Below are 17,276 nucleotides of genomic sequence, written 5' to 3'. Positions count from 1 at the left end.
TAAAACAGAAATAAAACAAGATAAAAGCTTTAAAATACAATAAGATAAAAGAGTTAAAATATATATAATAAAAGCGTTAAAATACATAATAGCTTTCGAAGCAAAGTGCCTCTTCATCAGCTCCTGATGAAGAGGCACTTCGCTTCGAAAGCTACTATGTATTTTAACGCTTCTATCTTATTTTATTTCTGTTTTATCTTATGTATACAGGGTGATTCACTACCAGTGCAACAAACTTGCAGGAGGTGTAGGGGGCACAAAGACGAATTGGAATCACATAGCATTGCAGGGTCCGAAATGCCTTCGTCATGCGGTAGAGGACGTTGAATGGGAGGTCACGTGAACAGCAATCCCGCTGGAAGTCAGCATTTGCGAACTGGTTCCCGAGGCAGTAGGATGGACGAGTATTCAAACGTTGAATTGGCTGACATGCACCTCGCGTATGGAGCTGCGGACTGTAACGGGCGCGCCGCTCTGCGCTTGTACCAGGAACGTTCCCGCACAGGCGTGCTCCTCATCATGCAGTTTTTGCATGTATCCTCCCGTGCACAGAAGGTTACGTGAGACTGGTTGTTTCACAAGAGGTACCATGAATCGAGAGCGAACGATGCCAGACAATGAGGAGAATGTCCTACGTCTTGCAGAAGGCCATCCGAGTATGAGTACTCGAGCGATAGGCCAACGATTGGGTATTTCCCAATCCACTGTATGGAGGATACTGTCAACAAACCAAATGAGTTCATACCATCTGCAATGCATCCAATCATTGGAGCCTGCAGATTATCCACTCCGGAGGACTTTTGCTACTTGTTTTCTTCAACAGAAACGGTTCGCAAATGCTGACTTCCAGCGGGATCGCTGTTCATGCGACCTCCCGTTCAACATCCTCTACCGCATGACGAAGGCATTTCGGACCCTGCAATGCTATGTGATTCCGATTCGTCTTTGTGCCCCCTACACCTCCTGCAAGTTCGTCGCACTGGTAGTGAATCACCCTGTATATTATTTTTATTTTAATAAATTTGTTTTTCAATAGATTGGCAAAAATTTTCAAACAGATTTTCACCTGCACTTGTTCCATGAATACTCTGTAGATCAGCTAAATCTTCAACTGGTACAAATTTATCAATTTCACGCATGAGGATGAGTTGGGCTGTGTCATTTACATCAGTACTGTCATCCAGTGCCATACTAAATTATTTCATTTATTTTATGTTTTCCAAAAGTTGCTCGAACAAATTCTTTCCTCCATTCTTCACATAATTATTTGTCGAGACAAACTAATGTCTTGTATCATTTTTTGTTTCTCCATACACATTTTTCCACAACTTTTAACAAACAATGCTCAACAAATTCACCACCACTGAACGGTTTACTTTCAAAAGCAATCAAACTTGCAACTTGATAACTGGCACTTACAGCAGTTAAATTTCTTGACCGATACATTTTCAGTGTGTTTTGTTGTTTTCTTAAATCATTTATAATTCTGAACACTTTCTCTTTGCAATACTCCTTTATCATAAGATTTATGCTTGTTATCATAGTGTCATTTTAAATTACTGTATATTCTTTAAAAACTCAGTCTCCTCACATTGCTTTTTTGTGGTAAACAACGAAGAAATAGTCTTCAGCCCACCTTTGAAAACATGATACTCCAAAATGACTTTCCTCTTTTGGAACATTTTTAAGGATGATTTTTTTAATTCAATACAAATTAATGATAATTCAATACAATGAACAAGTTATATTAAAATAGTAGAATTTCACAATATGAAAGATTGATACGTACATAACTCTATTTAGCATACATATGACTGCACTGAACCACATGCACACATTTGATACAGTCTAAGCTCGATGCTTGCATGCCTGTACACTCCATGGCACGGCTCTCTAAAATGCTGCTGTTTTACTTCACTTTCTGTGCGGGCTGTATAAAAATTATTTGTGGGCCATTGGTTCGACACCACTGGTGTAAGGTATATCATAAACTAGATAGCTTAATACATAGCACTGCATTTAGGAATCTCTTAGCTTAGTGTAGTATTGTCAATTAGTCATTCAAATTGATTAATATTATTAAATTCATTGTTAATCAATTAAATTGTATTAAATGGAATTGATGCCTCAGACTAGAGCAGGAAAGCAATGGACAAAAAGTAGCGGAATTGCTGTGGCTTGGGGGAGAACCGAAGGAGCGAAATTAGGCACCAACTCTGCATTCTGATAGGCATCTATGAGTCTTTGAGTAGGGTAGATAGAATCTCTTGAAAGAATTAAAATGGGGGAGCCCAGTAAGCTCTCAGCTGCCCAACTCAATGCGAGAGCTCACTCTTGTGCATCAGGAAACACAGTGGCAATCTTCAAGGCAGAATGCACTGGTCCTGATCCCACAGTATCTTGTTATTGTTGGTGACTCAATTGTCAGGGAAATGGGAAATATATTGTACAAAAAAGGATAGGTGGAATAGGACCAAGGTATATCTGCTGGGAACAAAACTTGATGATGTTGTAGAGTAGTCATCATCTTTTAAGTGCAAAGGCGATATTTTTGTACACATTGGCACTAATGTCATTAAGAGTAGGAAATATGCAAGTCATGATTAAAATTGAAAGTGTCTGCAATTGATGAGAGCCTTGTCAATCAATTCGGCCCTGGAGAGATTGTGCAAAGCTCATGGGCTATGCTTGATGCTTTAGTATTCTTAGAGACATATGATGAAGAAAACAACCTTATACAGCATCAGCCAAAAAAAAAAAAAACCTCATTTCACCTATCCATTTGCTCCAAACGTTTATCCCGTGATTCCTTCAATTTGTTTAAACTATCAACTTCCGCAATGACTGATGGGACTTTGTTCCAGCAAATAACCACCTGCTGGCTAAAGGCAAATTTCCACACATCTATTCTACAACTGCCTTTCCTCAATTTGAATTTATGCCCCTCAGGTGTGCAGTCTGAGCAAAATGGAAGAATCCCATCATCATTGGGCTTGCTCAAATCATTCAAGACCTTATACACCTCAATCAGATCACCTCACTGGTGCCTAGTCTCCAGACGCTGCAGTTTTTGGAACTTAGGCCTTTTGTGTTAAGAGCAGTCTTTGTTTGCTCACCAATTTCATTTCCCTTCTCTGTTCTTGTTCCAGCAACTCTACATCCTTCCTAAAATAAGACCTCCAGACCTGTATACAGTACTCAAGGTGATATGGCCATTGCCTTATACCATAGGTTCCCAAACTTTTTTGAGCCACCGCCCACTTTGCAAGACAAATTTTGTAACGCCCCCCCCATTATAATAGTTTTCTGCATTCAAGCCGTTTGATATTTTCGACGTAAATAGCAACTAATGATAATTACTGCTTATGCCGTTAAATTATTGAAAAAGTAGTGGCCAATATGTGCTTTATCTTGAACATAGTTATTGCTATTCAGATTTTGATGAAACATAGCCCGTATGTAAAGGTTGTAAAGTGTATGCTCGAATAACATTATGCACAGTTTCATACAATGATTTAAATATGAAAATTCAGAATACGTATTAAGAGATTTTTTTTTTTTTTTTTTTTATGTGAACCCCAAACACGAGAGGTATTAGAACCTATAGTACTTAGTACCGTGCTTGGGTTGGAGGTTGAGAAGACGAAAGAAGATATTTGTTGACATTGGACTTGAACTTCTGTAGATTGTAATTTTCAGGAAATACGTATGAAGGAAGGTTGTTCCAGAAAACGGCAGTTGAATGAATAAATGAGGAAGATGAAAAGTTGGTTCTGTGGGTTTGAAGTTGAACAGTAATTGGATGTTGGCTGGTGGCAGCACGTGTTCGGACTGTTTTGAAAGAGAGAGCAGGAATTATAGAAGCCAATTCAGAAGAACAGTGCCCATGGAAATATCTGTAGAAGAGGCATGCAGCAGAAACAGTACGTCTATGAGAAAGCGAGTGGAGAGACTCTGTTAAAGATGAATCATTAATTAACCTAACTGCCCTCTTCTGAATGGAATCAAGAAGCCTGAGAGAGGTTTTGGGGGCACCACCCCAGATGTGGGAACAATATTCCATGGCAGGGCGGATTTGCGATTTATACAGAGTGAGCAGCTGTTTGGAAGAAAAGTAACGCCGAGAGCGAAAGAGAAAACCAAGTTTTTTAGATGCAGAGGAAGCAATATTTGTAATGTGCTTGTGCCAAGAGAGATTAGAAGTCAGGGTAATTCCCAAAAGAGATATATCCTTTTGCCTAGAAATTGGAGTGTCACTAAAGATAAGCATAGGAGCAGAAGAATCCTTTTTGCGAGATATAAGACAAGACTGAGTTTTAGAAGGGTTGAAATCAACTAAGTTGTCTTTGCCCCACTGGAGAATTACCTGAAGATCGGCATTTAAGGAATTGGTAGCAGATTTTCGAGAAGTTGAAGCTGATTGAGCAGGGCAAGGTTTCTCAAAATGGAAAGTTGAATGCAATGTGCTATCATCGGCAAAACTATGGATAGGATTTCCAGTCAATGGAAGAAGGTCATTGATATACAAGAGGAAAAGAGTGGGGGAAAGAACTGAACCTTGGGGGACACCGGCATTAGTGGAGAAGTTAGAAGACAGAGAGCCATCTACCATCACCCTCAGTGAGCGATCAGAGAGAAAACTGGATAACCAATTACTAAAAACAGTTGGCAAACCATAAGATGGAAGCTTGTTTAGAAGACCTTTATGCCAAACACGATCGAAAGCCTTTGAGATGTCAAGAGCAACTACTTGGGTTTCACCGAACCTTTCCATTGAAGTAGTCCATAAATGGGTAACATAAGCCAGAATATCACCAGTGGATCGACACTGACGGAATCCATACTGGCGATCGTTGATCAGACGGAAGGTTTCTAGGTAGTTTAAGAGATGGCGGTTAATTGATTTCTCCATTACTTTAGAAAGAGTAGAAGTAATTGCAATGGGACGATAATTGGATGGGAGGGATTTGTCACCCTTTTTAGGAACTGGCTGGATATGAGCAAATTTCCAAGCAGAAGGAAAAACACCTTTGGAATAAGAAAGTGAAAAAAGGCGGCAAAGAATAGGAGTAACTTCAGGAGCACAGATTTTGAGAACAAGTGGAGAAATACCATCAGGACCTGGAGCTTTCTTAGCATCAAGATTCGTCAAAATCCTTCTGACATCATTTTGACAGAAGATCACAGGAGGCATTGAATGGACCGTGTTGGGAATGGTGGGAGGTGTTTTACCAAGATCATTAATACATGAGCTGGAAGAAAAATGGGATGCTAGCAGGTCAGCTTTATCCTTGGCTGAAGTGACAACAGAACCATCTGGTTTGGACAGAGGTGGGAGCAGAGATGGGCAAAAGTTGCGGCCAATAGCTTTGGCAAGAGACCAGAATGCTCGGCTACCATTAGGGCAAGAAGCAAGTTTTCTACTCTTAGCCTGTTCAAACTCTAGTTTGGACTGATTAATAACTGCTTTACAATTGTTGCGAGCTTTGGTGTAGGCAGAAAATGAAACTGAAGAATTAGAAACAAGCCAATTACGATATGCAACATTCTTCTCTTGAACAGCCTTAGCACATTTATTGGAAAACCAAGGTTTAGATAAAGGACGAGATTTTAAAGTGGAGTGTGGGATAAAGGATTCCATTCCTGCAAGAATAATTTCACTGACACGATCTGAGCAAACGTTGACATCAGGAGTTTTGAAACAGTAATCCGACCAAGGAAAAGAAGAAAAGAAGTCTCGCAGGTCATCCCATTTTGCATTCTTGTAATGCCAAACAACACGAGGTTGGGAGTAGCCATGAGATAAAGGTTCCATTGGAGAAGAGACAATCACCAAGTTGTGGTCTGAAGTGCCTAAAGGACCTCTCACTTCGCCCGTGTACTTAGAAGGGTTGTTTGTGAGAAAAAGATCAAGCGTATTGGCTGTATGATTCGGATTGTCCGGTATTCTTGTAGGTAAATGAACAATCTGTGCTAGGTCATTAGTAATTGCAAAAGCCTCAGCATCTCGACCTGCTGGGTCGGTGTGACTAGAAAACGGAAGCCAGCTGGAGTTGTGAACATTAAAATCACCAAGGAAAATTACCTCACTGTTAGGAAAGTTGGACTGGAGAAAGTCAAGTTGCAACGAGAGGAAGTCAAAGAGCTCCAAGTGATTAGTGGAGTTTGGGGAACGGTAGAGACAACAGATGAATTTGACACAATGAGGTAGAGAGATTTTAAGCCAGAGAAGATCAAAGAGAGGAGATTCCAAATTGCCAAGTCTCTGACAGGGAATATCAGAACGGACATATGCACAAGTACCACCTTTGAGGCGAAAGGAATCATACAGCGAATAATTTGGGCATCTGAGATGAGCAGTAGTTGAATCAACCGATAACTGAGATTCTGTCAGAAAAAGTACATGGGGTTTGGCAGACTGCAAGTGGAAATGGACATCATTGAGATTAGAATTGAGACCACGTATATTTGTGAAATGAATTAGGAAATCGTTGGGAGGTTTAGATCTTTTCGCAGATAAGCTTGTTCTATTAGTTTGGCAATTCATGGTGTATTCAATAGTAAGAAAAAGTGGGTGGGACATGCTGTATGTTTGTTGTTGTTTGTTATTTGGTTTTTAGGAGCATTAGCAACTAAGGCCATATTGCTCCGGGAGATGCGGTGGTCATTTCCTGACCTTTCCGCATCTTCCGTATTTGGTGGTGACGGGCTCGAACCCCGGTCTAATCAAGAAGCGTGTGCTACGCACCGCTGCTCCTTCCCACCTGGCTACGGAGGCGCCCCATGCTGTATGAAGTAATGAAATTTTTGGATATGGCGTACATGTGGTAAGAATATACCCAGATCCTTGACATAATGTGGCCTCGACAATGCTCCCCGCATACACACTACTCGGACTCCCTCCAGTCACTATCTGGCAGAGTAGAGGTAGCAAGATTATACACTAGCTGATCCGGAAGCCTCCCAGAGAGTTACCAATAGGTTCGGTCCGGTGTACTAACTAGCGGCCGGCCTGCGAAAACCGTTTTAGAGCTGTACCCTCGAAATGTAAGGAATATTGGATCTCGCCACGACGTTCATCATAACCTCAAAAGTCATCAATCATAGTGCATGATGGAAGAGATAGGGAAGGGTTGACCGGAACTTAGCTCTAGAGACTAAACATGGGTTCCACCACTTCAAGCCTCCAATAAGCAAAGTGGTGGTATTTCACCGGTTGATGAGAGTCATCTACCACCTAGATTGCAAATGCATTAGTAAGAATCTTATTATAATAATTAAAACACCATCAAATATATTACAAAATTGTTTATTTCGAACTTATAAAGTAAAAATACGAAGCAAAAATAACAAATTAATGTGAAGTTTCATACAATGGTTTAAATATGAAAATTCAGAATACATATTAGATGATTGTATTACATTAGTAAGAATCTTACTGTAATAATTAAAACACCATCAAATGTATTAGAAAATTGTTTATTTCGAATTTACAAAGTAAAAATACAAAGAAAAAATAACAAATTTAGATGGGCCTGATGCATTTTTAAAAGTTTGTTAATATTGGGTTCAACTTTCGTTAAAAACCGTCGTAAATCGCCACGCTCAGTTATATGCAATTGGTTACTTTTCTTAGACAGTAAATTCACTACAGCACTAAACCCACGCTCATCCAAATAAGAAGATGGAAATGCAATTAAAAATTTCTGCACTATTTACCATAATCCAGGGTACAGTATCGGTATTGATTTCTGAAGCCAGAACTCTTGGTATCCACTTTTGAATTTTATTTTTAGTTCTTCATTTGTTGTGAGTTCTATGAGATCCTCTTCTAAATTTGATGATCCTGCTGTGTTTGCACGTGAGAAAGGATCTAGAACCCAATTTAGTATATTCATGTTTAGAATATCCTTGAATCGCTCATTAAAATCAGCATGGAGTACCTCCAAGTGTTGGCAGTATATAAGTAAATCTTCCTTTTTGAGAGAGACTTCTGATAAATTTGAAAAGTGGCTATATTCCCCTTGGCCTAGATTCCGCTTGAACAGAAGAAGTTTCCCCCACAAAAGCGGCAATAACGTTTTTTGTTTTAATTAAATTCCATTCATCACCTTGTAATTGTAGATTGACTTCATTAAATATTTTATAGAGGTCTGTCAAATAAGCGATGTCATTTTTAAACGTAATCAGGTTGGCCTGCAATCCGTCGTCTCTGTTTTCTAGGAACTGTAGTACTGAATCAAACAAATTGAAAAATCGATTCAGACAAATACCTTTTGAAAGCCAACGAACTTCTGTGTGAACCAGCAAACGATTGAAATCTTCATCGTTTTCAAGTTGGCTAAACAATCTGTCACTCAATGAATTGCTTCTAATCTTGTTGACTACTCTAATAACGTAATGGAGCAATGTATGCAGGCGTTCACTTAAATTCTTCGGAACCAAATGTTGACGATGAAGAACACAAGAACAGTGTATAGCGAGTACATTTGGTACTGCTTGTTTCAAATGCGCTATGAAACCCTTGTGGCGCCCTGTCATTGCTGGAGCACCATCAGTAGCAGCAGACAAAATATTACGAATAGGAATGTCTTTCTCTTGAAAAAACTTATTCATGGTATTAAATATAGATTCTCCCCTTTGCCCAAGACGATTATCTACACATATTGAAAATTAGGACAGTAAAAGAGTTGATAATTGGTGCCATTGGTGGGCAGCATACCAACTAACAAATTTTCTATTTATACTCCAGGATGACCACACGGTCAGAGATCCCGAAATAGAGAGAGAGAATACAAATATCTTCTAAGAATACTTTTTGAGCAGCCGTTAGTCGCAGTCTGTTAGCTTTGTACTGTTAGAAAATATTGCAGTTTTGTGAAGAATACACATTTCAAGAAACAAGCCGTTATTCATAGCGGATGATTTTTTTTCTTTCCTTTGATGCACCAGTTTTCGAAGTTTATAACGCAGCTACAAATAGAAATATTTTCTCCAAATTTCGTTAGAAGATCAAACCCAGTAAACTGCTGTTCCAGTATTGTTTACTAAAAACAATTACAATAAAGCAAACTTTTTTTTATCAAATGCACATTGCAGTGTTATCAGTTTTACACCAGTTTTTTCTCGTTTCTAAAAGATGAATTTCCCTGATTTTCTGTTCGTAGGAGCAATACACGTTGAAGAAAGGAAATGCGAACTGTTTGCCTTTCAAAAACAGTTGTTGCTACTGTTTCGCTTTATTGCTTCTTATGTCAACTCACAGTAGCTCTCATTGTTGTGTTTTAAAGGCCCTAGGCTAATTAGGGTGGGTTTAGAAAAATAATAGAAAACGGCCTAAAAAAATACACTTGATGTCACATTTTTGTCATTTGCATGAAATTCAATAGAAGGTTTCGAAAGTTGAAGTGGAAAAATCGAAGAAAACAGTTCTGGCTTCACCTATAGCAAATTTCAACTGTGTCCATAGAGTAAAAATTATAGAATTTATTAGTTGACCTTTGAACTGGGTCCAGGAGCCACCGACCCCTAGACCACCTGAACGCCCCCAATTGCTTCTGAACCCACTATCGCCCCCCCTAGAAGGCTTCAGCGCCCACTGGGGGCAGTACCGCCCACTTTGGGAACCTATGCCTTATACAAACAAATAATCACCCTCTTATTCCTGGTAACAAAATTCCTGTGTATCATTGGCAGAATCCCATGAGCTGTTCTGCTCAGAAAACTTCATATCTGACTGCATTATTATTCCCAGGTCTTTTTCTTTCTCCTTGTGTTTTGTTGGTATGCCACTCTGGGGTTACTGCTACCCATATTTTTTTTTTTTTTTTTGTCAAGGTTAAATTTCAGTTGTCAACCCTCAGCACATCTGCCAAACTTTTCTAGATCTGTCCTGTTTCAGCAACATGCTGTCACTACTGTGATTAATAATCTTGCCAATCTTCGTATCATCTGCAAACTTGGATATTAAGCCTGGAGTACCTTTATCTATATCAGGGTTTCCCAAAGTGTGGTCTGCAGCCTGGTACTGGTCCGTGAAAAGAAAATACCGATCTGCGAACAACTTATTTGAAATATACCTACATAAAACTATAAGAAAATTTCCTTTCTTAAAATATGTCAATTTTATGTAAATGTTTGATAACAAAGAAATGAATTACCTGTCTTTTATTTATATTTGCTGATGGTAATGAATACCTAATTGGTATGTTACATGTCCTAATGGTAGTGTCATTATTTCCTGAACTTATGAGTATAATTATTGAAAATACATTAATTTATACCTATAGGTGGGCAGCAAAAAAAAAAAAAAAAAAAAAAAAAATCTGCAAACGCCAGTCCGTGCTTAAAAAAAAGTTTCTGAAACCCTGATCTATATCATTGATAAATATAGAAAACAACAATGGGCCCAACACCAAACCCCGGTGGGGGGGGACTCCATGGATAACATTATTCCCCGAAGAGCAGTATCATTGGCTGTCATTACTGTCTTCTCCCACTCAACCATCCCTTTATCCATAGCAGCACCCTTAATGCCATACTGCTCCAATTTGTACAGTAATCTTCCATGTATCAAATATGAGGCTTAGTGTCCAAATTTGCAGATGTATGAAGGTTGACTGGGTTGTTAATGACAGTAATGACAGTAGTTATTGCAACAAGATATAGAAAAGTTGGGCAGATGGGCTTATAGGTGGCAACTGACGTTTAACATTGACAAATGCAAAGTGCTGCATATGGTTAGCAGAGTAACTTACCAACTAGGCGGTACTACACCCAGGATAGTGAAGAATGAAAAAATCTTGAGGTAATTGTGCAGTCAGATATGAAGTTTTCTGTGCAGTGCAGAGAGGCTTCCAGAGCAGCTCATAGTGTCTTATGAATGATATACAGAAATTTTGATAGCAGGGATAAGGAGGTGATTATTCCTTTGTATAAAGCAATAAATCAAACTCCATCGGTCGTTGTCGAAGTTCGAAGTTGATAGCTTAAATAAATTCAAGGAATAACTAGACAGACTTTTGGAGAAAATGCATGGAGAAATCGGAAGGTTTTTTTTTTTTTCTTGGCTGATGCTGTATAAGCTTGCTTTCTTGAATCATAAGCATCTACGAATGCTAATGCTACTTGTATGGCTTGTGGGTGGAGATTTGGCTTTTTCGGATTTTCTGTAGAGTCCATTATTTTTGTTATGAAGTGGAAGGGGTAATCACTTTTGATTAGGATTACTGGCATTTTATTAGTCTCTCTCTCTCTCTCTCTCTCTCTCTCTCTCTCTCTCTCTCTCTCTCTCTCTCTCTCTTTAGAGGAAGGTGGGGGCTAATAAACTCATGTGGAGAACTCTTTGTGTAGATTCTTCACTATACCTACTTTTCTCCAAAATTTTCTGTAGACAAGTTATATGCCTTTCATTTTCTGCCTTAATGGAGACATCAAACAATGGCAGGGTGCTGTTGATGCCCATTTCTAGGATAAATTGTGTATTTTTTTCCTGTTGGTTAGGTAATTATCGAACTGTGTTGGCTTATTTTTTCCATGGGGTTATATTACTAGAATATCATCCACAAATCAGAGCCCTTGGGTTTATATGGATAGCATTCCAGCATGACGGTCTCTCACTCGGTGATGTGTATCTCTGCTAGATTGGGGGGGGGAGGAATACATAAGATGGTAACAAAGCTGATTAAAATTGGTGAATATTCTGCTGTAAATGGACTTTGATGATCGTCTCCATCCATTTTATATAATATGGTCTAGTTAATGATACTCTAAATAGTGTATCTATCTGTTTTTTTGATTAGTCATTAAAATTCACAAATATGAATACTGTATTCTCTTTCACCTTTGATATTAAGCTTGTAACCACAGGGCCAGAAACAATAATACTGCAATGCACCTAACATGATATCTAAAGTAAATACAGTAGCACAATGGTTAAATGTGTAGCCACTATAGAGACAAAAGTGGGAAATAGTTTACTATTTCTGTATATTTGACATTTGTCATATGTATATTTACAGAAATAGTAAATTATAAGTAAGTTGGTCTCATGTGAATGGAACTGTATGTTGCCGACATGACCGGTTTCACTGTATTAGGTTTTTGAAATAAAAGTCCTTTTTTGTAAATGTGTTTGTGTGTGCGCATGTGTAATAAGGAAAAATATAAAAATTTCTCGCCTTGTTTGAAAATGAAGGAATTCAACTGTCTTAACTTGTTGTACAATTTTTTGTCTGTTAGCCTTTCTTTTATTTTTGTTTTTCAGCTCCAAAATAAAAATGACTCTTTAGTATAGCTGCATTTCACATATTTCACTGTAGTAGTTATTGTCACATGTACAAAATAAACAAATTTTACCACTTAATTAAGTAATCTTTAACTTTTTTTTTTTTACTGGGCTTTCCCTGTCTATAGCCTTGGCTACCATAGGGTTCATCCCACCAGTGCTTTATACTCCCTACTGCCTGTTCCACTGCCTTGTTGCACTGGACAGTAAACTAGAGGTTTTTGTGTGAAAACACAGGCCCCTAGGCTATAAGAGGCTGGGTTAACAACACAGCCAACACTACACAAACTCTCACTAACCGATATAAATCTGGCCTCTACAGTGTTTGTATTCATTGCATTGCTTGATGCGGAGTTGGGGGAACCCTTTGAGCCATATTACAGTTAACACTGTACACTGTGCTCTATGCTTATGTTGGATGACAGGCAACTTTCTAGACAAGATCACATAACTCTTTTAGGCATTATCCTGGCTTCCAAATCTATCTTAGAATAAGCATCACAAATATTGCTTCCTTTGCATTAAAATTGAATTTTGATGCATAGAAAGTTTTTTTTCAATTTTTACCACCTAGCTTTTGCAGCCCTTTTCTGACAATCTTTTTAATGCATGTATGACTCCTCTTTGCTTCTACACATTCCTTTACATGAGATGTCAACTACATTAAATAAACAACTTTTTTAGTTGTTTGTAGTTTAAATTGATTATTATTGTTGTCTTGCTAAAATTAAAAATGCCAAAGCCAATGCAAGTTTTATTTTAATCTTTTTATCACAAATGTTTCAAATTCAGACTTGGAGAGAAATTTATATAATTGTATTTGCTTGCCATTCAAAAAGTCATATGTTATTTATTCTTTGTTTTCATAATGTGTATAACGTGGTGCATAAAAAATTATTTTCATTTATTTTCAGATTTTATATGCCACACGGGTTGACAACATATAAAGATGATCTATGGTTGACAGATGTAGCTTTACATCAGGTATGAAAACATACTCTTATATAAAACAGAAATCCAGATTCCTTTTTAACTTATTTTTTTGGATAAGCAGATATGAATGCATATATAATTACTTATGAAAAGCATGAGATAAATATATAAATAATATGATTTGTGTATTTCTTCTGTGAAACTATACACACATATATGAATATTTTTCATTAATTTAGTACATCATGAGTTTAATTTTTTTTTTATTTAATTCAGAAAACATTAAAAAGAAATTAATTAAAGCAAACCACTGCATTGCCAAATTTCATAATTTCCAGTTATGAATTTTAGCATTAGCAGTGGCATATGCTGCAAGAAAGCAAGCACATACAGCATCAGCCAAAAAAAAAAAAAAAAAAACCCTCCCATTTAACATGCTCATTCCCTCTAATAGTTTGTTTAGTTCTTCCATGAATTTTTTTAAGCTGTCAACTTCCAGACATCTATTCTACAATCGGCCTTCCTCAATTTCAGTTTGTGTCCCCCTCGTGTGTGTGGTCTGAGCAAGAGGAAGAATCTCATCAGCATTGAGCTTGCTCAATCCATTCAAAACCTTAAACACCTCAGTCAGATCACCTTGCAGGTGCATAATCTCCAGATGCTGCAATTTGCAGAACTGATGCCTGTCTTGGTAAGAGCACCCCATCACCAATCTCGTTGCCCTTCTCTGTATTCATTCCAGCTTCTCATCCTAAAATGAGGCCTCCAGAACTGCACAAAATACTCAATATGTGGCCTGATCATTGCCTTATACAATGGAATAATCACCTCCTTATCCCTGCTGGAATAAGGAGTCAATTTTGTCAATAGTATAAACTATTGACAAAACCCCATAAGCTGTCCTGACATTGCTCATGGAATTTCATATCTTACTGCAGAATTTTCACCAGATCTTTTTTATTTTCCACTACCCTGAGTGTAGTACCACATAGTTGGTATATTACTCTGGGGTTATTGCTACTTGTATGCAGTACTTTGCATTTATCAATATTAAACTTCAATTGCCGTTTATCAGCCTATTTGCCTTAACTTTTCTAGATTCTGTTGCAGTAGCATACTATCATTACTGTCATTGACCACCCTGCCAACGGAGGATGCGGAAAAGTCAGGGAATGACCACCGCATATCCCCAGAGCAATATGGCCTTAGTTGCTAATGTTCCTAAAAACCATATAATAATAACCACCCTGCCAACCTTTACATCATATGCTAACTTGGACATTAAGCCTGTTATGTCTTCATTAATATCATTGAAAAACAAAACAACAATAGGCCCAACACTGAACCCTGGGGAACTCCACTAATAAAATTAGTCCACAAAGAGCTGTGTCCATTGATTGCCACTCTGTCTTCTCCCACCCAACCATCCCTTTTTTCAATAGCATCAACTTTCCATTAATGCCAAACTGCTACAATTTTGTATAGCAATTTTCCATATGCAACAGTATCAAAATCTTTCTTGAAATTCAAGTTTATATGATATAAAAATTATTTTTTGCATCCAGTTTCTTTGTGACCACATCATAGTATCTAATCATATTGGTCTGATAGCATTTCCCCTTAATAAACCCATGCTGTGTCTGAACTATAACTGCAGTCGTCTAGGGGATCCTGCAATGTTTTTTTAACAAGTGATTCCATTATTTTCCCCCAGAACAGTAGTTAAACTAACAGGTTTGTAATTATTTGTGTAACCCTTTGATCCCCCCCCTTTGTGAATTGGGGATACATTTACACATCTCCTGTCCATGGGGACCTCCCCTGAATTCAATGATGTGCTCATAATTATGGCTTAGAAACCTTAAGAAACCTGCTTTCTTTAATATAACTGGATAGATCCCATTCAACCAGGTGCCTTTCTTATGTTTAACCTCAACAATTTCTCCTTCTCCTTGCTCTCATTTGGAATTTGATAAATATCTGGACTCAACTTCCTCACAGAATTCCTCATGTGTGAATATAGGTGCAAAATACTCATTCAATTTATCAGCTATCTGAGCAGGATAATCAACAGTCAAACCATTGATATCAAGTGGCCATCTGATTCATCCCCTTCCTTCTAGAGTTTGCTAAGATCAAGAAATCTTTGCTGGTTTTCTTTGCATCCTTTGCCAAAGATTTCTCATAATCTGCCTTCGCTTGCTTAACCTCCTTTTGTGATTTGGTGATTTTTTTGTTGAGTATTTTCGGTTATCCTGGGTATAGTGACATTGGAAACACAGTGGATGGCAACAGTGATTTCTGCTGCATGCTCTTCAGGAGTAAGTGAGGAGAGGACAGAGGCAGGTAAGTGGTCCAGCAACGTGTGCAGTGAAGTAGTGAATAAATCCCATTTTCTGCTTGTTTAATGGCATACCCAGCTATATGTTATAATAGGAGGGGCTGGGTCCACCAGACAAACCAGAGAGAAGGAGATCGCTATGACAAATTTTCAAGCTATAGAACAGGTAGCCACCATAGATATGTCAATGACTGGTTCATGTTGAGTATTTGAGGAAGTTGGCAGTTGGTCAAGTTTGCTCAGGATATCAAAAGAAGAGAGGCTGTATAGTCTGCCAGTAATTCACTGTTGATAGTAGCTGGGCATGTTGATAGTACCACCAGCGTCATTGGAATTGCTGAACCAAGGTGGACAATGGCAATTTGCATCCGTTGATATAAGGATCTTTTTATGGGTCAGGGAATTGGATGAGGATGTTGTCCCCATGCTGAGAATAGATGGATATCAGAAAGAATGAACCCACTCTGCAGGTGATTTGGGCACAAGCTGCTTGGAGGATGTATAGGTTAATTTTTGTCACTATGATATTCTGATTTTTGAAAACAATTTCTGCTTTTGGAGTTTCACCAGTAGATTCCACGATCTTGTATGATATAGGATAGCCTTGGATTTTTCCTGATCGACCTTTTTTTCAAGTTAATCGACCACCATACAAGCTCTCTGGGCATTAAGCTGTATGAATTTGCTTTCCTGAAAACTGTTAAGGTGTGGTGTAAACACCATATTTATTCTATAATATGTACCTTAAACTAGGGAACATAAACACACACAACCACATTGCACAAACACCAGCGACCTCATGATGGTCTGATAAAAGTGTAAAGTATTTAGGGTATAATGGCACCAGGGGTTTCTCCCCATCTCCGCGTTTATGATCCGTTTGCATAGCACAGTACTCTGTGCAGGCCACAGATTTTCCAAAAGTATAGGGATATTGTTCTGTAGCGTAATGTCAAGTATGGCCGAATAGTATTTAATCAAGGTGAGGTTGAAATTTTTGACATTTGTTAAGTTTAGTTACATAGGGTTGGAGTGCATGCTTAGGCAGAATAGGGGGAACAGGTAGAAATATGGAGGATGATAGTGAAGGTATCCCCGGAAGGTCAATGGAGCAAGGCCCACCAGGGAGAAAGAGGTGGGCAGGAGAGGAGGAGGAGACAGAAAACTGTCTCCTCCCCCTCCCTGCCTGAATTGGGGATATAAAAGGAACCAAGTTTAGGTGCCTGGTTCAGATTGCCAAAAGGTGTTGGGCAGCTAGGCTGCAAGTCAAGTCAGGGTCGGTTGATTCATCAATTTGCCGAGTCAGAGGGTTGGGGATTTGAAATGAACCCAGTTTAGGTGCTTGATTCAGATCGCCAAAAGGCATTGGGAGCTAGGCTGCAAGTCCAGCCAGGGTCAGTTGATTCATCAATTTACCGAGTCATCTTATCAAGTCCAGTGTTTTGTAGCTTGTCAGTCCAGCTTAAGTGGAGTTCCAGTTTTGTCACTATTGTTGTCTTATATTGATTGTTTAAGGTGGTTGTCTCAGTTCTTCTAGTGAATAGGTCTTGGACAAAACGACTGAAAGCTCTGTACTCCTCTTCTGAATCCAAGAGATGATGCTCTTGATTTTTTGGAATAAATTTTATTTTTGTGATGAGCTGACTTCTCAGGTCCTCATATCTTTCACAGTCATGCATTATGTGCTGCCAAGTCTTTTATTATGCTCAGTGCAAT

At 38.4% G+C, this 17,276-nt stretch overlaps 1 protein-coding gene across 3 annotated transcripts in view; it reads left to right on the top strand.

The window, feature by feature from the left end:
* The window catches only part of LOC150086985 (peptidyl-glycine alpha-amidating monooxygenase B-like), a 627,331-nt gene that overhangs the window by 430,353 nt on the left and 179,702 nt on the right, over positions 1-17,276 (top strand). For all 3 annotated transcript variants that reach the window (XM_090372880.1, XM_090372878.1, XM_090372879.1), the window contains one exon: positions 13,201-13,270. In XM_090372880.1, the coding sequence (XP_090229006.1) occupies positions 13,201-13,270 (70 nt within the window). The remainder of the gene's footprint in view (positions 1-13,200; positions 13,271-17,276) is intronic.

The sequence above is a fragment of the Mastigoproctus giganteus genome, chromosome 4 (assembly GCF_048544385.1).
Source record: "Mastigoproctus giganteus isolate SK-2022 chromosome 4, ASM4854438v1, whole genome shotgun sequence".
NCBI classification, from domain to species: Eukaryota; Metazoa; Arthropoda; class Arachnida; order Uropygi; family Thelyphonidae; genus Mastigoproctus; species Mastigoproctus giganteus.
Note: the sequence above shows the minus strand (reverse complement) of the source record. Positions and strands in the feature narration are given on the sequence as shown.